Source organism: Enhydra lutris, unplaced genomic scaffold (assembly GCF_002288905.1).
Source record: "Enhydra lutris kenyoni isolate GAN:26980312 unplaced genomic scaffold, ASM228890v2 scaffoldscaffold15, whole genome shotgun sequence".
Taxonomy (NCBI): domain Eukaryota; kingdom Metazoa; phylum Chordata; class Mammalia; order Carnivora; family Mustelidae; genus Enhydra; species Enhydra lutris.
In genome coordinates, this window is record NW_019154099.1 from 155659 (window position 1) to 177731 (window position 22073).

At 42.0% G+C, this 22073-nt stretch overlaps 1 protein-coding gene across 1 annotated transcript in view; it reads left to right on the forward strand.

Annotated features, from left to right (window-relative positions):
- Positions 1-3645: 3645 nt before the first annotated feature.
- Positions 3646-22073, forward strand: part of LOC111147113 (serine/threonine-protein kinase Nek5-like) — a 57066-nt gene continuing 38638 nt past the window's right edge. Inside the window, exons 1-6 of the mRNA XM_022503013.1 lie at positions 3646-3777; positions 10838-10934; positions 17764-17861; positions 19772-19855; positions 19941-20011; positions 21057-21143. Of these exons, the coding sequence (XP_022358721.1) occupies positions 3661-3777; positions 10838-10934; positions 17764-17861; positions 19772-19855; positions 19941-20011; positions 21057-21143 (554 nt within the window). The 5' untranslated portion in view covers positions 3646-3660. The remainder of the gene's footprint in view (positions 3778-10837; positions 10935-17763; positions 17862-19771; positions 19856-19940; positions 20012-21056; positions 21144-22073) is intronic.

Genomic DNA, 22073 nt, shown 5'->3' on the forward strand with positions numbered 1-22073 from the left:
CCTCTTAGCAGACAGAGTGAGGAGATCCATATATGTTTGCTATCCTGTGCACATCCACACAGCTATAGTCATTTCTGTGTCTCTCCATCTCTTTGTGTGTTGAGCCGAGGGTGAGCTCATACTGATGTCTTGGACTCTGATCTAGTACTACAGGGTTCATTCTAGCCTTTCCCTCCTTGCTTTTCTAGCTTCTCTTCTGACAGTGAGAAACCTGGCTTCAGCCATCCATTATCTACTAGATTGCTCAACTCTAGGATACAGATGTTTCCAAATTATCAACCCATACTCCTGTGAGAAACAAATTTCCTAACTAGAGTACAGAGTTCATGTACTGTTCTAGTGCCTCTAGCCTTACAATTCCAATCAAAACACCATTTTCCAGAGTTACTTAGGTTAGGTTACCCCTGCCCTTTTTTTTCTTTTTTAATCACTCTCTTTTAGTGGGGATAGCTTTAAGGATAGTTCCAGATACCCAACTTCCATAAATACTGTATTCTGTACCTCTTAGTTATCTCAAACTTTAGCATTGCTCCAGGGGATAAATATTTCCAAACCACCAAACAATGGGAACTTGAAATTGTGTATAGTTATTGAGAGACTCAATGAGTCTTGATTGGATGACAGATCATTTCACAAGTCAGTTGGCTTGCAGAATTTTGCTTTTAATAACATTCCAGGATATTTAATGGATGATTAGGAGCTAGTTTTAGTGATAGATTATTATGATTCTTGACTTAAAACCAGGCAAGAATTGAGAGACACTTTTTTTTTTTTTAAGATTTTATTTATTTTTTTGACAGAGAGATCACAAGGAGGCAGAGAGAGAGGGGAAGCAGGCTCCCTGCTGAGCAGAGAGCCTGATGTGGGGCTCAATCCCAGGACCCTGAGACCACGACCTGAGCCAAAGGCAGAGGCTTAACCCACTGAGCCACCCAGGCGCTCCCCAAGGGACACTTTTAACAAAAATTCCAATTCCTATTTATTAACTGAATGAGTTTTCCCAGTACTTAATGGCTTGAAAGAAAGAAAGGATGAAAGAAAGAATAGAAAGAAGGAGAAAGAAAGAAAAGCAAGAGAATAATTTTTGAACCTTGTCTATTCCAGCAAAAAGTGAGCATTCATCTAGTGGATACTAATTGGGAGGGGGGAAAAAAGCCCATTGACATCTTTAAGTGATAAATTTCCAATCCAATTTTACTTTTTATGTTTAATGATTATTTATGAATACAATTCATTTTTTTACCAATTTCGTACCTACTAGTACTGTTAATAATTCAATCAAGAATGAAAGAAAGCCTATGATTAGGAAATATAAATTAATTTCCACTTATATGATAGTGATCAATAAAACTTCGAAGCAGAAAAACATTAGCTATAGGGATAGTTCAAGGAGAGAAAGGAATGATGTAAACTTTGTGATTCTCAAAAGAAGAGCTTACTTAAAAAAAGAATGATGGTTGGTTTCAAATTACCGTGGTTTTTAGATTACTTTGGATATGTTTTACTCGCGTCAGTATTTATAATTGCTGGAAATTACATCCTTTTCAACTATTTAGACATGTAACGGAACGTTTTAGACAGCAGCTTGATGTGCCTTCGCAAATGGGGCATGGGAAGGCGGGGGCGGGGATCGGCGGGGGGTGGCGCCGGTTTGCAGACCACTGGATTGCGGCCAGTTTGGTAAGGCCGCCAAGTGGAGACCGGTGTCTGTCCATCTCTTGATAGTACTTGAGCCTTGCACGAAAAACTCTTCCTGTCTCAATTTAGTTCATTTAGAAAACTGGATGACCGCTAGTTTGCTGGGTTGTTGCAAAGAACAGAGATAATTTCTGCAAAGCATCTGGTACGCCGTGTGCGACAAACAGGAGCGCTGTGCTGGTGGAGTGAGAGGCACCGGAGTCCCAACCCAAGACAGCAGAAGGTGGCGCGGCCGGGTGTCCAAACTCCCTGGCCTCGGACCGCTCTTCGGGGAGGACGGTGCAGACCAGTCCTCTCTCCGCCAGCGCCCCGCGCCCCGCCCCCCTTCCGCTGCGCGGCTCCACCCCCGCCGCCCGGAAGCGCAGCGGCGGGGGGGATCCCAGATTCCCCCTCAAGGAAGCTTCTCGCCCGGCGGAGCGGGCTCAACAGGTATGCTGCGGGCGGGCCGCCCGGGATCCTGACCCCGAGCTGCCCCCAAGGCTCCGGGATCCGCGGGGAAAGGGACCGAGTCCCCGACGGGTAGACAGGGGCTGGAGGGGAACTGCCCGAAGTCCCGGGCGGCGTCGGTCTCCGTGGCAACGCGCTACACGCCGAGCTGCGGCCGGGGCGCCAGCTCTGCAGCCCAGCCAGCGGCCGCCTCGCAGAATGCCCCTAGGGTAGAAGGCTTGTCCCGAGAGCTGGAGGCTTCTACCCCCTGGTGCCGCCGGGGCGGGACGGTCGCCGTCCCTCAGTTCCCGGGCTGGAGTCCTCGTGTTCCAATTCCGCAGCCGCCTCCCTTAAAACCAGGTCCTCGGGTGTCTCCGGCCTCCCCTGGCAGCGGAGCTGGTTCCCAGACTGATGCCACCTAGTTGTCCCCTTTCCTACCATGACACAAATGATCGAAAACCTGACCGGCCTGCTCACGCAAGTTTTAAAAGTGGGCATGATGTCCTAATTGTGGTGTAAAGAGGAAATACAAGGAAACGGTTTATAATAAAGTTTGCATTTCAGTCTGCAAATGCTTGGTACGACCACAGTCGAAGAAGTAGGGAAGTAGCCAAGGGCCCGCGCCTGGGCTAGGAGGCACCTGACCTTGACGGCCGCCCACTGTTAGGTCTCCTCTCGGCTAAGGCTACCTTGAGCAGCTCAGCCAGCGGGGGCGTGATTTTCCAAACCGGTGCACCGTTCTTGGTAATATTCCAAACACAACAAAGTACAACCAAGCCTTGATTTACATGCGGTTGCATTCCTCGAAAATTCAGTGTTCAGTAAAACTGCAAAAAATATTATGTATTTACGTGTAAAATGCAGTTTGGTGCTAGCTGCAGATCGTTATAAGTAGATTTTTCCATGCACATGAATGTGTGTGGGGACTTGCTAGGGTTGTAGGGCCGCGGGATACTTCTTCATTTTCAGGACTCGCATCTCAGGACATTAGTATTCCAGGCCCCAACCACTTCTAAATGCCATAGTGCTTTTCACTTATCTGCAAGGACCAGAAAAACCTCCGCAAATTCCCAAAATGTTCCCTAGGGGGCAGCACGTCCCCGTTGAGAAGGGCCCAACTGTAAAACCGCACCAGTATTAAGGACATTCCCGATTTACAGAGGAGCCAAGACCCCGGGTGTTGTATCTTAGATTCTCAGAACAATCTTGCAAAATCAGGTATTGTTATTTCCATTTTAGTAATTAGGAGAGTGAGGTTTTGAGGGATTAAGTGACTTCCCCAGGATCACAACACTACAGTTATCAAAACTGAGTCTGAGCTCAGATTACACCAAGAAACAATGTTTCCCCTTCGTTGTTGCCTGCCATCCCAAGGGAAGTTATTTGACTTTGTCTTGGTGAGGTTGGTAGGAAAGTTTTACCAAAAGAAGTTCCTTTACACTGCAGTGGTCAGTTGTGTGACTTTGTTCACGTTTATGAAAGGTGTGCAATAAAATTTCAGTGCTCTGATTTCAGGAACCACCGTGCATTGATACCATGGATAATTATGATGTGATTAAGGTCATTGGGGAAGGTGCCTTCGGGAAAGCATTCTTGGCTAACGGGAAATCAGATGGCAAGTACTGTGTTATTAAAGAGATCGATTTTGTGAAGGTAAAGTGAAGAAGTTCACATTCCTGTTCATTTTCAGTAATATATTCAGTTGGCTTTTAATTTAGTATGAAAAAGAAAGTCATTTTTTTGCTTGTTTTTATAGTATGAACATTAAGCCTCAGTTGACTAGGGGCACCTGGGTGGCTCAGTCGGTTAAGCATCTGTGGAACTGGAACTACGTTGAGTGTAGAGATTATTTAAAAATAAAATCTTTTAAAAAATCCCTTTAGTTAAAAAAAAAAAACCAAAATGTGTGCAAAATCTACTTGACAAGTTGCACAGTGTGAGTGTACTTAATGCCCCTGAACTGTACAGTTAAAAATGATTAAAATGGTATTTATTTTATGTTCTATATATTTTACCACAGTTTTTTAATGTTGCAAAGGAAAACAAAAGACCTTCCCAAACTTACACTAAAGCTCAGGTGTAGATGGTTAGCTTTGGAGAAAATGCTTTTTCTTTTTCTTTTTTTAAAAGATTTAATTTATTTATTTAACAGAGAGAGAGAGATTACAAGCAGGCAGAGCAGCAGGCAGAGAGGGGAGGAAGCAGGCTCCCTGCCAAGCAGAGAGCCCAATGCGGGGCTCGATCCCAGGATCTTAGCGAAGGCAGAGGCTTAACCCACTGAGCCACCCAGGTGCCCTGGAGAGAATGCTTTATTCACCAGTATAGGTCCTTTCTTGTGGCCCTGTGGCATCCTACTACTAGTGTCCTGTTATTCTAATGCGCTCTCAGAGCTTCCTTCCTCGACATTGTTCTGTTTGCTTTCCTTTGTTTATCTGGCTGCTCTCTCAGGTCTGTCTGCCCTCTCACCCCTTAGATGTCCCCCACCATCTGTTCTTTGTCGACTCTCTTCTCTTTCTCTGGGCAGTCACCTCACTCTTGTCTTTCCCAGTAAGCAGACCACTCTTAAAACTCTCTCCAGCCCTGGTCCCTCCCAGCCCCCGGTTCTGCATTTTATCTGCTCTGTGTTGCACTGTGTTCCTGGCATTAGTGTCCTTGTGAGATCCAGGCTCAAAACCATGGGATCACCTGTGAGTCTTTGTCTCCCTCCACGTCCGATTACTTGCCACATACTGTTGGCTCCTTCTCTCCTCTGAGTTTGTTTTATTTGTTTGGTCAGTGCCCTGGGCTGCTTCAGTATCTTTGCCAAGGCTCTGGCTTCTATGTAGAAAATTTTTGATAATGCTCCATCCTTGTCCCCAGACCTTCACTGGGACAGAAGTCGTCAAGGAAAGATGACTGGATGCATTGTCACTTTTGAGTACATAAAAACATAAAACTTCTGAATGACAAAAAAACACCATGAATAAATTGAGAGGAAGTTGACAGAATGCCAAAATATTTGCAAGTATTGATGAAAAAGTGCTAGCCTTTTATAAATGAATAAAAAGGAAAAAACCCATAACCAAAGACGTCATCATACAAAAACTTCAAACTCATGAGTAAAGTAAGAAATATATATCAATACATACAACTTTTTGCTTATACATTTGGGAAAGATAAGAAAGAATATAAAAGTGGGGAAGTGGGCACTCTTCCTCTGATGATGGGAAGGTAGATTGGTATCACCCTGAAGGGAATTCATTAGTATGTATCAAAACCTTAGAAGGATCCATGCCCTATTTGCATTATAGGTCCACAGTATGTTGTAAAGATGAAAAAAATCCGGCCACCAAAAGTTATGTATGTACGGTGTGTGTGTGATGTTAACAGTACCCACACACACACACACGCACACGCACACTAACAGTGATTATTGCTGAGTGATAGGATTTCGCCTGCACTACTCCTCTCTGCATTTTCAAAATTTTTAACATGGAGCATATATTCTTTTTTTTTTAATTATTAACCCTCTTTTTGTTTTTTTTTACATTTTTATTTATTTATTTGAGGGAGAATGAAAGCGAGAGAGATCACAGAGGGAGAGAGAGAAGCACACTCCCCACTGACCAGGGAGTCCAGCATGGGGCTTGATCCCAGGACCCTGAGATCATGACCTGAGCTAAAGCCAGACACTTAACCGACTGATCCACTCAGACGCCCCTGAATTGTATTATTTGTGTAGGCAGAAAAAGTTATCTTCGTTTTGAAAAAGACAGGGAAAAAAGTACACATCCCAGGATCTACTTTTGGGAGCGTACTCCAAGGAAATACCCGGAGACGTACAGTCAGAAAGCAACTTAAGTGTCGAACAGTAGGGTATTGGTTACTTCATTTATAAAAAAGGAAGCGGCTCTTAGAAATCATGTTGCAGGTGAAGTGTTGAGGTGAGAAATGACACAGCTTCTGCTAATTGAGAAAACAGTGTGTGTAGAACGAGGTACTCTTGGTAAAAATATGTATTCTCTTTCTCCAGGAATATAGATACCCGTGCATGTAGTCACATACATAAAAGGAAGATGTACTCGATTGTTGTTATGTAGGTGGAATGTGGGATTGTGAGTAATTTTTGCCTTGTACTTTTATATTGTTTTACTCTTCGGATTAGTTTTCACACTCTCTCTGGTTTGTTTTCCCAAATTCCATTTCCAGCTTCCCCTCCACATACCAGCTGTCTCTGTGCTCGCCCATGGGGCTCTTTTTTCAAGAAGGTCTTTGCCTGCACGTCTCCAAGCATTAAGATCCTACTTGCTTGGGGCTGAGCTCCAGGAGACTTTCCAGGACCTTCCCACTTGAAGTAATCTCTCTCTGTGTAAACTCATAGCTTTTTTCCTGTTCTGTTGCTATGGTACTGATTGTCCTCTTCTCTGATGGGCTTTGACTGTTTTTTGTGTGTGTGTCTGTGCCTTCTCCCCTTATTAAACTGTGTGTGCTATGCATGCAGAATGCCTACCTTATTTGTCTTGGCCTTCCACACAACGCCTAATAATGCTTTGCCCCTGTAGGTAGTCAATACATTTTTATAATTTATAAATAATTCAGTGGCTAGACACTTTCAGGCCTTCTAGCTCTGTTGTTAAGATGGTACATACTTAGGAATTACAACACCATTTTAATTCTAAGGAAAGAAGAAAGTATTTTGGGAGGTGAATTTTCTATAAGGATATATATTAATTCACTTGATAGCATCTCTCCCATTCTTAGTATACATAATAAAAAGTCAACCATATTTTTCTAATATAGCACTGATTTTTTTCATCCATTTTCTCATGAACCGCCCTGGCCTCCAGGCCATCACTAAGGAGAATGTCATATTAGGCCTTGTTCTTCTTGCTTTCCCATATCTCTTTATGTTATTAAATTTGCCTAGCAACGCCTGTGTCCCCGTATTAATAGGTATTGCTTCTTTCTTTCTTCCTTTCTACCCTAATGTAGTTTTTCATTACTTCTTATCTAGAGAAATCTACATTTCCTCACATTGCCAGTGTCTCTCCATGCTGTAAACTCTAAATACAAGAACCTGAGTGGCTTATTTCTTACAGGTACCAAAAAGCTACTGTTTTCTCTCTCATCATCCTGCTGTTATCAAGCATATTCTTTTGATTCTTATTTTTTTTTTTTTATGTAAGTTCTATCCCCAGTGTGGGCCTTGAACTCCCAATCCTGAGATCAAGAGTTGTGTGCTCTAGCAATGGAGCCAGCCAGCCGCCCCTATTCTTTTGATTCTTGCCTCCAAAATGTGTTGTATACTTTCTTGATTATAAAATGGAAGTGTTCATTACACAAATTTTTGAAAAGAACTGAAGGGGAAATAAGGCCATTTAGAGGAAAATACAATCACTTGTAACCTCTCTCTTTAAACATTATGGTACATTTTTTCTCCAGGCTATTTTTATTTTTTTTTAAAGATTTTATTTCTTTATTTGACAGAGACAGTGAGAGAGGGAATACAAGGAAGGGGAGTGGGAGAGGGAGAAGCAGGCTTCCCACTGATCAGGGAGACCGATGTGGAGCTCGATCCCAAGATCCTGGGATCATGACCTAAGCTGAAGGCAGACGCTTAATGACTGAGCCACCCAGGCGCCCCTCCAGGCTATTTTTAATGCATAAATACTTTATAAGATACTGGCATGACAGGTGCCATGATAGATATACTCTTCTATAGCATCTTTTTGTACTTAGCAATATGTCGTGAATATTTTCTCAAGTCATTCAGTGTTTTTATATAGTAAAATGTTCTTTGGGGCCCCTGGCTGGCTTAGTTGGAAGCGCATGTGACTCTTGATCTTGGGGTCGTGAGTTCAAGCCCCACGTTGGGTGTAGAGATTACTAAAAAAAAGTAAATAAATAAACTTAGAAAAATATTCTCATATAATAATATTAAATGTTCCCAATAATAAAGATAATGCTTACCACTTACTGGGTGCCTATTTTACTTCTGCCATCCCATGTGATTTACATATATCAATTTATTTAATCCTTGCAACAGCCCTGAAGATCTATCTCGTGGCTCATTGTATACATAAAAGAGCTGAGGCTCAAGGATGTTAAGTTATTTGTTCAATGATGCCCAATAGCCAATAGATCTCTCTCACTCTTCTATTGCTCTTTCTGCTATAACACTTTGCCTCCCTTGATTTTTGATGACTGCATAATATGACATCAGGTTACGAAACACCAGGGGCGCCTGGGTGGCTCAGTGGGTTAAGCCTCTGCCTTTGGCTCAGGTCATGATCCCAGGGTCCTGGGATCGAGCCCTGCATCAGGCTCTCTGCTCAGCGGGGAGCCTGCTCCCCCCACTACCCTGCCTGCCTCTCTGCCTACTTGTGATCTCTGTCAAGTAAATAAATAAATACATAAAAAGAAACACCGTGATTTAACTATTTTTATATTTTCAGACACTTATGTTTAATTTTTTAGGTATGATTAAATACCATGTAATAAGAATATAAGTCACTTTTGAAAGATTTTATTTATTTATTTGAGAGAGAGACAGGGAGAGTGAGCAGGAAGGAGAGGGAGAGAGAATCTGAAGCAGCCTTCCTGCTAAGCGCAAAGCCTGACACGGGACTCGATCCCACAACCATGAGATCATGACCTGAGCCAAAACCAAGAGTCGGACACTTAACTAACTGAGCCATCCAGGCGCCCCTAAGTCATTCTCATTAAACAAACTATGTACACATGTTTACCTCTGTGTGCATTAAATAAAAACATTTAGCAATTAGCAGCAATTACTCCTAAGGAATGGGAATTAATGGAATGGGTGGGGAGGACAAGGGGCAGTTTCACTTTCATCTTGTTCACTTCTGTCTGGCTTCAAATATTTTTTAAGATCACAAGTGTATATTATGACAGTAATTAAAAAACTAATAACAAAGCATGATAATGAAGGTTTTATATGAAAACACTTGGCACGTTTCTGATTATTTTCTTTCGATAAATTTCTAGAAGAGATAATAAGCCAAAAACAGGAGCAATTTAAAGTTTCTTAGTTCATGTTGTAAAATTGCTTTCCCCCCACATTTATATACCTATACCAGAAGTATATGAGTGCCGGTTTGCTGCTTTTTGGAAAATCCTAGGTATTAACATTCTTGTCTTTGTTTATATCATAGGTGAAACGTTACATCAAACTTCATTTCAGTCTTTGTTCTTTATTTTTTAAAAAATTTATTTATTTATTTGACACAGAGAGAGAGAGAGATCACAACCAGGCAGAGAGGCAGGCAGAGAGAGATGGAGAAGCAGGCTCCCCGCTGAGCAGAGAGCCTGATGCGGGGCTCGATCCCCAGACCCTGAGATCATGACCTGAGCCAAAGGCAGAGGCTTAACCCACTGAGCCACCCAGGCACCCCAGTCTTTGCTCTTTAGATTATTGAGTGGGGTTGGATATTTTTTTCTGTTTCTCATTTTTGTTTCTTTTCTTTTTTATGAGTTGCCCATCTGTGTATTTTGCCATATTTGTGTTAGCAGGTTTGCCCTTTTTGTCTTGTTAATTTGCCAGAACTCCTTATATGTTATAAATACTGAAATATTTGCCACATCTATTGCCAGTATTTTTACCTAGCTATAAAAATACAGTCACCTACCTACGTGTGCCTTTTGGTTTTGTGTATAATGTTCTTTTGAAAAACAGTAGTTAAAGTGGTTGAGTAGCCAAGTCTGTCAATCTCGTAGGAGTAATTCAGTTACTTGTGTTTTGAAACTCACATGGAGCAGCTGTTTTTACATTTAAATTGGGGTGGAAGAGACAGAAGCTGAGATTTAAATGATTTACAGAAGGATACATAGGTAGGAGGCAGTAAAGTTGGGATTGAGAACGTTAATGTTTAAAAAATGCTTAACTCTCAGTGAGGATGAGAAGTATGGGAACTCACACATCCCGCGTGGGCTGGTGTTGAAGACCGTTACAGAAGGAGCGGGGGAGAGGAGCAGGTGACCTGCGGGGGCTGGAAAGGTGGGGCAGCCAGGCCAGAAGTCGGGTGGAGATGACCAGTCAAGCAATCGCAAAGTGTCAAGAACGAGGAAGAAGGGGTGGGAGCGAAGCGTGGCCACTGCCACTGGCACCGAAACAATCGAAAAATACTTTCAGTAGATGATCTATCGAGTAATAAGAAAATGCGTCAAATCAAAACGAGGTCCCAAGAGACCATTTTTATTTGAAAATGAAAAATGTAGTAATCTTACTACAGAATTTTACCGGCCTGGTTGAGGTGATATATGACTCTTTTTTTTTTTTAATTTCATGTGTTTCTTCTCAGCAATGGTTGCTGCTGAAACATTGCCTTTTTATAAGGAATTTCTTTGTTGCTGAGAGATAAATATTAAAATAAGTTTCCTCCAGAGGCCTAAGTAATTAACAAGGTGCCACCAAAGCAACTGAACCTTTAATACAGCAGACCTTCACCAGAGATATTTATTTTCTTGTTTACGATTATCACCGACAAATCATTGATTCGCTATAGATCATGCTGTTAATTCTAGGAATGTCATTTCCTGCCATTGAACGATCAGTTTCAGAAGTGGCATTAGAAGCCAATGAAATCTTCGAGAGTTTTAGATGATAGCAGAAAGCATGTTCTTGAAAACAAATTATTGATAACTACTTAGATTACTTTATAGACAATACTATAGATAATAGTATCTTTATACTCTGTCTCTTAATGTAATTTAGATGCCCAACCAAGAAAAAGAAGCTTCAAAGAAAGAAGTAATTCTTCTGGCCAGAATGAAGCATCCCAACATTGTAACCTTCTTCAGTTCGTTTCAAGGTTTGGCTTTCTAATATTCTTCAAGTGCTTTAATAATAAAGTGTACGCACATAGACATCTAGAAAAGATTTTTGAGAACTGTGCATAAATTCATTTTTGTAAAAGGACTCATTTTCCCATTTACTTAAATCATAATTTGAGACACTGACTTTATTTCCTTGCTAGTGAGTTTTTGTAGAAAACTTCTAAGTGCTTAATTTTTCCCTCTCCTTAGTTCTTGCTGCCTCGATAGTTAATGCTGGTGTATTAGTTTTGCTACAGTAAGAACCCCTAAGTTGTGGCCTCCCAGTAATCCACATAGATTTCTCACATTACACCCTGGCTGTGAGCGGGCGGGGTCTGAAGTCTGGGGTCCAGGTGATGGAGCAGCCAAGACAGGGAGCATGCTGAGCGAGAGAATGAGACAAGACACAGAGCCTGCCACGCGATCACTCTCAGAGCCCTGTTAGGATGTGGCCTGTTCCTCACCTTTTGTCTGAGCTCCCGTTCCTGTTGGCAAAGCAGCCATGCAGCCAGCCCGGGTCATGTGGTGACAGGGATGGTGTACTCTGCCTCTGAGAGTTCTTGCATGTGCTGGGGCAATAGGTGGGCCCCCGATCCTCTTACAGCAAACAGCCATGCTCGAGGGGAAAAACATGCCCGAACACAACATCTCTTCTGCCTCCGTCTACAGTCGGCAAAACAGGCAGAAGTTCCTGGCCTGGCGGACTTACCTTCTATGGGGAAGAGACAGGCCATAAACACGTCTCCTGTAGGTCGGGTGCATATTAGGCTGTGATGCCCTGTGTCTGCCCACAGCTCACCACGGGGCATCCCCCTTTCAACCCCTGGCACTGGGCTGGGAGCTTGAATTCCCAGGTTGTAAGTAGTTAATGGAGCAGGAATGTCTTCAATGTCTTCAAGTGCCCTCGGGGGTATACAAATCAGGAGATAAATATGCAGAGCCACTATTTTTTGAGCTTTCACACTGTGTAGAGCACTTGGTTCCTTACAAACTAAAACGACTTCGTTCAGAGCAGTTCTCTGTATGGCCGTCTTTGACTGCTGGGTATTTAAGAGAGTTCTCAGGGCTCTTGTGTGGTCTTCCTGGGACTGGAGCAGTAGACGTGAGCAGGAAGTCGAGTTGTTTTGAACAACTTCTAAGGGGCAGCCACTGAATAAATTGCCCTCCTTTCCTATTCTTGGATTCCTAACAAAGCCAAAAGACTATCTTTCTTTTCTTCATTATTTGGGTTGTTGCTTGACTCCCTCTGGCTAACGTCTACTCATGCTCAGGCCTTCTCCGAGACTGTGGTTCCCATCATGGTGCCCTCTACTGACATTGCATGACACCTCTGCCCTTGTGCGCATGCCTCTGTTTGCAGGACCAAGTCCAAATTCCTTTCAGATAGTCGCATTAAGAATTCTTCTGTCACCACTTGATCCTCCACATCCAGCGTGAGGTAGGTGCTTAATCCCCAGTTGGCTGAGTGACTACATGGTCTGAGCCCCTTTCACAGAGTAGACTATGTCTTTATGCCAAATAGACATTTGAGGACCATGGACACAGGTGCTGTTATAAAATTAGGGGTCATTTGGACCACATAAATGACCTCCACTGAGTCTGTTTATATTGTAAGCTTGAACTTTCTTAGAACAGCTTATTTTTTGTTTTTGAAGTTCAGTGCCCCTGTGTTTAGGAAAGCCAGAGCTATGGGGATACCCCTGGGTTTGCCTGGCAGGTTTTCGGGACTTGAAACCTGGAGCTTATCAAGATAAAGGCTTTGTTTACTCTCAACAGCTTGTCTCGGAACAGAAGAACCGTTGCTCTAGTTCAGCAAATGTTTGTCTGTAGAAAGCATGAACTTTTTATAAGTTTGAAGCGATGTATGAAAAACAGGGCATGTAGTGAGATTTTCCTAAAGCTAAATTGATTCCACTTAAATTCCTTCAATAAATATTTATCAAGTCCTCTTACATGCTGGGTGTGTCCTGGGTTTCATCAGTGAACACAGGAGGCAGAAGCTCTCCCTGCACTGTTGTTTTCTGTTGCTGCGTAACAAACCATCACAAATTCAATGGCTCCAACCAACATCCATTTATCCTCTCCTGACCCCTCTAGATCACAGGTCTGGGTGTGGCTTAGCTGGATTCTCTGCTCAGGGCCCCACAGCTGGGTCTGCTCTCTCCATGGAGGTGCAGAGTGCCCTGCCCTGCTTACTTACATTGTTGGCAGAACTCGTCTACTAGGATCGTAAGAATGAGGGGTCTGCTTTCTTGCTAGCTGTTCACTGGGAGTGGTTATGGCCTTCTGGACGCCAACTGCCCTTCCATGCCCTATGGCCCTTTCAGTAGGCCTTCTTCCACTTGCAATCTCTCTCTTCCTCTGTCTCTGACCTCTAGACCTAGATCTCGATGGCTCTGGTGATTAGGTCAAGGCCCCCAGGTAAAATCTCCCATTTTATGAACTCAAAGTCAACTGACTTCAGCGATATCAGCAAAATCCCCTCTGCTGTATGTCGTGACATGACATCATCACGGGAGTGATAGCCCATTGTATCTACAGGTCCTACCCGCACTCCCAGGGAGGGAGCCCACACCGTGTATGCACTGGGGCTGTGGGTGGGGAGAGACAGACAATAAATGGAGGCATAACCAAGAACCACATTGTAGAGTATGTTAGAAGGTAGTAAATGCTGAGGCAACATAAAAGGGTGGGGCAGGAGTACAGAAACAATTTCCAGCAGGGTGGTCATTCGAGGAAAGACTGGAAGATCCACGCTCAGCTTTGCTGATGAACTTTCTGGGCCAGAGGACCAGCCACTGCAATGGCATGAGGACAAGAGCAGGCCTGGTAGGTTAAAGCACTGGCCAGGAGGCCTTTGGGAAGGGCTGTCTGCCATGGGCCCTGAGCATCTCTGCACATCTCTGCCGAACGTGCCAGGAGTGCGAAGTCCTGACTGCTGTCTCCCCAGGCTGTATCTCCAGATTGGGTTTGTGGTGAGGGACACTGAAAGGCAAGACATCTCCAAGGCAGAGCTGGCCTATTTGCTGCTCACTGGAAAGCGGCAGCTTCCTCCAGCTCAGGTTCCTCTCCTGTCACGTTGCCCATGGCAGGTGCACACGTCCGTCTAGGCTCATGTGTTTTACCTCCGTGGGATGAGTGCTAACGTGAAGCTCTGACACCTGCTTTTGCCAAGAGTAATAAAGTCCTTGGCCACTGGCCCAGGAGTCACATATCCTAGCATCCATGAAATAGTCAGAGGCTTGTAAGTGGGGGAGAGACACAGAGCCTTGTGGGATGTCCTTGTGAGTACAGTGCAATGGGCAAGAGAGAAGAGCAGAAGTACCTTCATTCTCTTTTTTTTTTTTTTTTAAGATTTTGTTTATTTATTTGACAGAGAGAGATCACAAGTAAATGGAGAGGGAGGCAGAGAGAGAGAGGGAAGCAGGCTCCCTGCTGAGCAGAGAGCCCGATTCGGGACCCGATCCCAGGACCCTGAGATCATGACCCGAGCCGAAGGCAGTGGCTTAACCCACTGAGCCACCCAGGCGCCCCAATACCTTCATTCTTGATGCTGACTCTGTGTCCCTCCTTGATTTGGGGCGCTAAAATGCTCTTATTTTATGGAATGATGGTGGTAGTGGGTGATACTTCATCAAATCTAGAGGCCATTGGTTACCAGATGCGCCATTACATGCTAATTCCGAGGAACAATACTGCCAACTTGACAAAACAATGTTCTTCCTTAACCCAATTTTTATTTTCTATGTATTAAAAGAGCTTTTTAAGACGTATTTACTATTCTTCTTGTACATACATAAAAAGGAAACTACAGGCGAATTAAATTGGTTAAGGGGTTCTAAAAATTATTCAAGCAGTGGTAACATCAAGACTGCTGGGTCCACAGCAACCAATTGAAAGATGCCAATGTCTGTAAGATGCCATCCTGATTTTTACAAAGTGCACTTAAGAATGAATTAATTACAATATTAATTAATTAATTTTTGCATGTTGGAATTTGACCGTAGAAAGGTTGGTTAATGTTAGTCCCTACTATGAGTGCCCCTTGGTAGTTTAGAAAGGTTAATGACCAGTGAGCTTCGTAATTCCAGAAGTTGCTGCCCTACAATGTGTCTTGCACTTCTTTTTTTAGAGCATCCTTTTCCTCCTTTCTGCATTTTCAAATATTATACATGCTTTAAGACCAAACACAGATCTGTCCCTTAATGAAAAGTGACCTCTCTCACTTCTGCTCTGAGAACCTCCAAACTTGTACTCACATGGCACATAATATGCTATATTATAATGCTAGTGTATAATCTTCATTTCCATCTGTGAGACTGGAGGCCATGAGGACAATAATTGTTTCTTATACCTCTTCCCCCTTCCCCTACAGTGCTTACTTTGCTTAAATAGATGGAGAATTTGAGAATATAAATGGTCTTTCCAGAAAGTTCTAAGCCCATCGCATACGAAATTAATGGTGGCTAGTGGGGGGGGGGGATATGCGTATTTAGAGGCAAATGATACTCATTGACCCAAATAGTTTCTTCAAGATGGCTCCGCCATGATTAATCCTGAAGCAGCCACTTAACTTCTGTCACAGAAAGCCAGTGTAAGGCAGAGTGAGTTGAAGGTTGGTGGCAAGGAAGTAAAATGGAACCCTTTCTCCTTAGTTTTCCTGATTTCAGCAGTCCCACTGCCATTCCTTCATCGCTGAAGTGGCCCTCTCAAGGACTAAGCTATGAGAAATAGCAGTTCTCCTAAAACTCATGCATTCCTAAAGATAATTTACCCCCTAAATAATTAGGGCATGTCCGGAAACACCTTCTTAAAACCTTCCTGGACTCTCCATGTCTGTCGTTCACTGTCTCGTCCTCATTGCCATCTAAGCCACAGACCTCTGCGGTGGCTCTTCTCACCTATGCTGACCGACTCCCCAACTAAACGGTCGCCTCCTCATGCAGGAAGGATAGCTTGTTTGCTTTTTATTCCCAGCACCTCATTCCTTGGCATGTCCTCAATAACGGTCTGTTGATGAATGAATGGATCTGTCCCCTTTAAGGAGGTGGGAGTCGAAGTGTTCTGTGAGAGGAGCCCTGAGTTTGTGAATTAGCCACAGCAGAGGGCAGACGCCATCAGGGTGCTCACAGCCTCCGGAGCTGGTTTAAGCTCCTTGAAAGAGAGAGGGAGCAAATGATAGCTCTTTGGCAAGAGATTCTGAAATTTAGTGGATACTCAACAACACGAGGCAAAACACGAGGAGGATTAATACTTGTTTTTAAGCCAGATTTTATGCCATTTTTTGTTGTGTTTCTTAGATGGTTTTATGAAACCACTTAACTGCCCTTCCTAAAGCCCCTTCCAGGTGGCAGTTCCCATGCCAGGTGCAGGGAAGACAAAAGAACAAAGTGGGGACTCTGTCTGCAGGGAACCCACAGAGGAGTGGGAGAAACGAGCAACAGAGGAGCCCTTTCCAGCAGGAGTCCAGCTGGCAGTTGGCTGGTTCTGGGGAAAAACTGGTTGAGCAGGAAATTGCACACACATATTTATTTTCATCTATAAATGCACAACCATTTGCCAAAGTTTTGATAGAAGACCAAGGCCTCATCTTTGATGATGAACACGTGGAATAGACTTCTGAAGACTCCTTCTTGGGCAGGCTACTCCCCTCGTTTCTGGCTTCCCATTTACTTTCCTTAGAGTGGAGTCAGAATTTACAGACAGTCTGGGTGCACAGTCTTTTTAAAGCTTTGTCAGTTATTTTCCACTTGTCTTACCCAACATGTAGGTCGAAGACACCCCTCTCTTTTTTATTTATTTATTTATTTATTTATTTATTTATTTTTTAAAGATTTTATTTATTTGTCAGAGAGAGTGAGCACAGGCAGACTAAGTGGCAGGCAGAGGCAGAGGGAGAAGCAGGCTCCCTGCTGAGCAAGGAGCCTGATGTGGGACTCGATCCCAGGATGCCGGGATCATGACCTGAGCCGAAAGCAGCCGCTTAACCAACTGAGCCACCCAGGCGTCCCCTCTTTTTTATTTTTAAAGCTACTTTCTTTTACTGAGTTCTCCACAGTAGTCAACATAGGTTTTGTAGAAATAACCACATCTGTCTTTTTTCCATTCATTTTTCATTAGTTTGTGCAATAATGGCAATAACAAGTGTAATTGGCTGAACAGATTTGGGGATGGACACCATGATCTTGGTGACAATTCATGGGAACAGAGGTACCTGAGTGTGCGGGAGAGTCTAGTAGGCTCCAGGGGTACCCCTGAGTGGGCAGCAGGAATGGTAATGACTCCAAAAAGTAGGTCAGGGAGAGGTTAGTTTAGAAGAGTGTCCATTGTGCTCAACAACATAGTTGAGTAAGTGCCATATAAATAAAAGATTACACCCAAGTTCAAAGGTCTATTAATGCTTCCTGGGGTTTGGGTTAAGATTCATGGCTGCCGTGTAACAGAAGATTTCTCATCTCCGGGAGGAATGTGTTCATAATTGTTGTTAACATTTATGGAACTCTCATTATATGCAGGCATTGTTGTGAGTCTCTGACACGGATTAACTCATTTAACCTTTGCGACAATCCTTAGAGGAGTTTCCATATTATTACCGCCACCTTACAGATGAGATTATGAGGCACAGAGAAATTTAAATAACTTGCCCAGAGTCAGAGAGCTAAGAATGTTAAGTGGCGAAGTGGGCCGAGAATCCAGTCCATGATTCTGCAGCCAGTGTTTTTAACTGTCGTATAATGCATTTTTCTGTATATTCTCCACTTTTTTTTTTTTTTTTATATTCTCCACTTTTGAGAGCACGAAAGGTAATGATGCCTTTTCTTACAGAGAACAACAGGTTGTTCATTGTGATGGAGTACTGTGACGGAGGGGATCTCATGAGAAGGATCCGTAGACAACGGGGAGTGTTATTTAGTGAAGATCAGGTAAAAATGCCTCCAGTTTGCCTTTTAATTTGTACCGGGGGGAATTAAATTCATAATGCCACAAGTACGAGGACGTGTATATATACAGCATGATTTCTGGCAGAGAAATTCAAACGTACAGTAGGGGATCAATATTGTTGATAGATTTAGTCCAGAACAGATCTGCAATTGAACTGAAATTGAATCTCTTTTTGAGAGTGAACCTTGCAAAGAAGATAGTGTTGTATTTTGGGGCAATCTCAAGTAGGATGCCCTTGAGATCAGTCTTCATGGCTAAAAAATTGTGAATGTGGATATTCCTCAGCCATTTTAAATGTGACATATTTATAGCTTCACTCTTCTTCCTTTTACCATTTAGTACGTTGTTATAAAATAGCTATCCCACTTTGCTAGGGAGCATAGAGGCCCTTCGTGGCAATGGCTATTTAGTTTCATTGATTATGAAGAGAGAGGAGAGAAAGGCCAAGAATAATGGCCTCGATTCCCATTCTCTCTTCACACAAACACATTTTTCTTCCACCCTCTGAGCGTCCTTTGGAACCCTCTTGGGAGCTGTGCCTGTGAAGGACACAGCAGGAATGTGTGTGTGTGGAAGGGAATCTGAATGGGGCCTGTGTGACAGGTGGGGCAGGCCGCTGCCTGGAGCAGCGCTCAGGAATGGCCCACCGCCATCTTTTGGCAGTTTGTTTCTGTGTCCTATTTTACTATTGAAAGACCTCATGCCTCTATCATTTCCTCCTAGAGCTAAAATGGAATAGTTTGAATGTACACATTTATCCCTAAAACTTTGTAAATTTGATCAACCATCCTTCCTATGCTCCTTCACATTATATATTAAATTCAGTATTTGTAGAAACCGTCCTTTCTTCCCCTCTAGGGATTATTTTGCCACATTTTTTTAAAAGTCTGCTTTTCTTTTCTTTCCTTTCCTTTCCTTTTTTTTAAGATTTTTATTTATTTATTTGACACACACAGAGAGGGAGAGATCACAAGTAGGCAGAGAGGCAGGCAGAGAGAGGGGGAAGCAGGCCCTGCTGAGCAGAGAGCCCGATGAGGGGCTCGATCCCAGGACCCTGGGATTATGACGTGAGCCGGAGGCAGAGGCTTTAACCCACTGAGCCATCCAGGTGCCCCTATTTTGCCACATTTAATAAAAACGCTCTTCACCACAAAATTTTGAATTACATTTCCCTTTGTTGGAAAAGAGCTAAAATTACAACTGAATCTTAGCATCTGGAGTATGGCTATTTTTTGCTTTTGTTGTCCCTTTTTTTGTGGAATCTGGTGGACAAGGAACCAATGACATTTTGGAAGTTTAAAGAATTCTTTATAAGCATAGAACACATTTTTAAAAAGAGGCTCATGGCCAGTTAAGATAAAATAAAATCATGACTAAGAAATGAAATTAAGTTCCAAAAATTTCAAAAGTAAAATACTTGTTTTTATATTATATACACATATATTGATAGTTCATTGAAAATTTTAATAAAGTCACAGATTCTCTGCTTACTCTTTCCCTCTCTGCCTTGGCAACCCCTTTCCATGGAATAGGAAACACCAATGGCACCAGGGTTATCAGGAAATGCTGCTTATCTGCTATCCTGATGGAGTCAGCAAACCAGTGTTAGAGAAAAAAAAAGCACAACTGACTCCCTCTTTCCTGTGCTTCTACGTCTCTTTTCTGTATGTGGAGTTCCCTTTGTTACCTGCACATTTAGATTGCCTTTGTGCACCTTCATTTTTTTTCTATAAAAAGAGAATTGTGTGATTAGATGATATATCTAAGATAGTTTCATTCACATAAATACATACACATAAATATGTTATTTCTCTCTTTTTGCATATTTTCATGAAGACATTTCAATGACCACCAGACTACTGATTGGCTTTGTTTTATGTTCCCTCTACAGATTCTGAGTTGGTTTGTACAGATTTCTCTAGGACTAAAATATATTCATGACAGGAAGATCTTACATAGAGACATAAAAGCTCAGGTAACAGCTTGGAGAGATCAAGACAGAACTGATCTTTCGTTTTCTTGAAATATCTCCAACAACATAGCATTTTCTCCATTTATAGAACATTTTTCTTTGCAAGAGTGGAATGGTTGCAAAGCTTGGGGACTTTGGTATAGCAAGAGTTCTGAACAAGTAAGTATTTTTTAAAAATCATTTTCTATTTATAACAGCCAAAATATGTATTTTTAGGTTATCATGAATTAAGATATTTAAAGTTTGGTTTCCAGATAATTTTAGAGAGCTATTTATATAAATTCACTAAATCATTCATTCATATGATGTTTTGCCTACGATTAAAATTTCCAAGATTAATCTTGGGATAATAGAAAGATAGTGGCAATGTTTTATAGTATGATATAAGTTTATCAAATGAGTTGTGACTGCATATGCGTAAAGCTGGTGAGAATTGAGTGCAACAGGCCAATTCGCACATGCTCTGGGCAATATATTGATGCAACTATTTTGGAAGACATTTTGGTGGTAATAAACATCAAGAGTTTTTTAAATGTTCTCTTTGTTCTAAAGGAATAGTTTGATATTTGGACTAATTTAAATGCCTAATAATTGGGAAATGGGTAAATTTTATAAAGCTTGGCACAAGCATGTACCTGAATGTTACATGGCCACTCACATTTATGATTTTGAAGACTTCTTGATAATGTGAGAACAAACTTTGTTATATTAAGACAAAAATGGAATTCTGAATTTTAAATACTCTGTGATCACACCTATATGGAAAATATGCATGGAAAAAAAAACAAGAAGGAAATATATCCAAATTTTAATAATAACTATTTTGGGATAGTAAGATTCTAGGTAATTTTTTTCTTCTTTATTCACTCCCATATTTTCCAAATTTTTAGTCATGTCTGCATTACTTTGGTAATTGGAAAGGGGGACCTCTTTCCACATCTATCAATCGTATTTCTTTGTGAAGCCTTTAACCATAAATATTTTTTTATGTGTAGATGTTGAGCTGGTGAAGTATAAGTTTAAAAATCAATTTATTTTACTACTCTGTTATTAATATGCAATATGTTGGCTTTATTTTAATATGTACATTCATCAAATTTTGTGTTACCCATTTTTATACTTTCTTCTTGCATGTCTGTGTCTTAAGCCTTTTCTTACTCCAATAACAAACCATGTTATTTTATTATTTAACATAACTTACTAGTTCCATGGAACTCGCTAGAACTTGTGTTGGAACACCATACTACCTATCCCCAGAGATCTGTCAGAATAAACCCTACAACAATAAAACGTGAGTTGCCGATGATTGGTTTGAAAGTCTCAATAAAGCGGGCGGATTCTTTCTCATGGTACTTTCATAATTTCATTTCCTTCACATGTGAAATGGGGATCGCAGTGACTGTCTCCAACCACCTCAGTGTCCCCTGAAGCTTTTGAACATATTTAGAAGAAAGACATTTCATCTGAAGACACAAGTGATAAAAAGACTAACATTGAAAATTGCAGTCTCTGTGATGTGCATCTGTTTGATTTTTCATACCTTCCAAACACTGTTTAGCCTAACACAGGAAAGTGTTGTGGAGGGGTCAGGGAGAAAGCAATGAGAGTACTGGATTAGGAGCTAGGAGCCTTGGCCCTGTCACCATGTTGACCCCGTCGATTGACCTCTGTAGGTCTCAGTTCCCCTAGCTGTTAGTTAGGCAATTGTTAAGGTATTTCCAGCTTTAAAACCCAACTAGTTTTGTGTATGAGATACCAGAGCCTACCATTCCGGAATAATATTAATATACACAATAGTAAAAGGTGAACATGAGGTAGTTTTTATTTCCATATAAGGAGATGCAGAAAAAAAATCACTTTTCAAAGCTGCCGGTTGAACTAGTTGGTTTAGCAGGAAGACTGAATTCCTTCTAGGGGTTAATTTTGCATTTGTTTTGGAAAGTACTCAAGGGAAGTTTGGCTGTTTGACTTTGCAAGAGATAAGTGGAGGGCAGAGCCCAGATGGTAGAGATTTCTAAAAAGAGTAGAAAATATTTCTCTGCATAATAGAAAAACAAGCTTTTTTTTTTTTTTTTTTGTTTTTTTTTTTTTTTTTTTTTTTTTTTTTTTTTTTTTTTTTTCCCCTGGAATAGCCTAGAATAATACCAAGAAGGGGTTTGGCCTCCAGTTGGGCAGGAATGCAGCTAGTATAGCCTGGGTGGAAAGGGGGACTGTCCAGAGA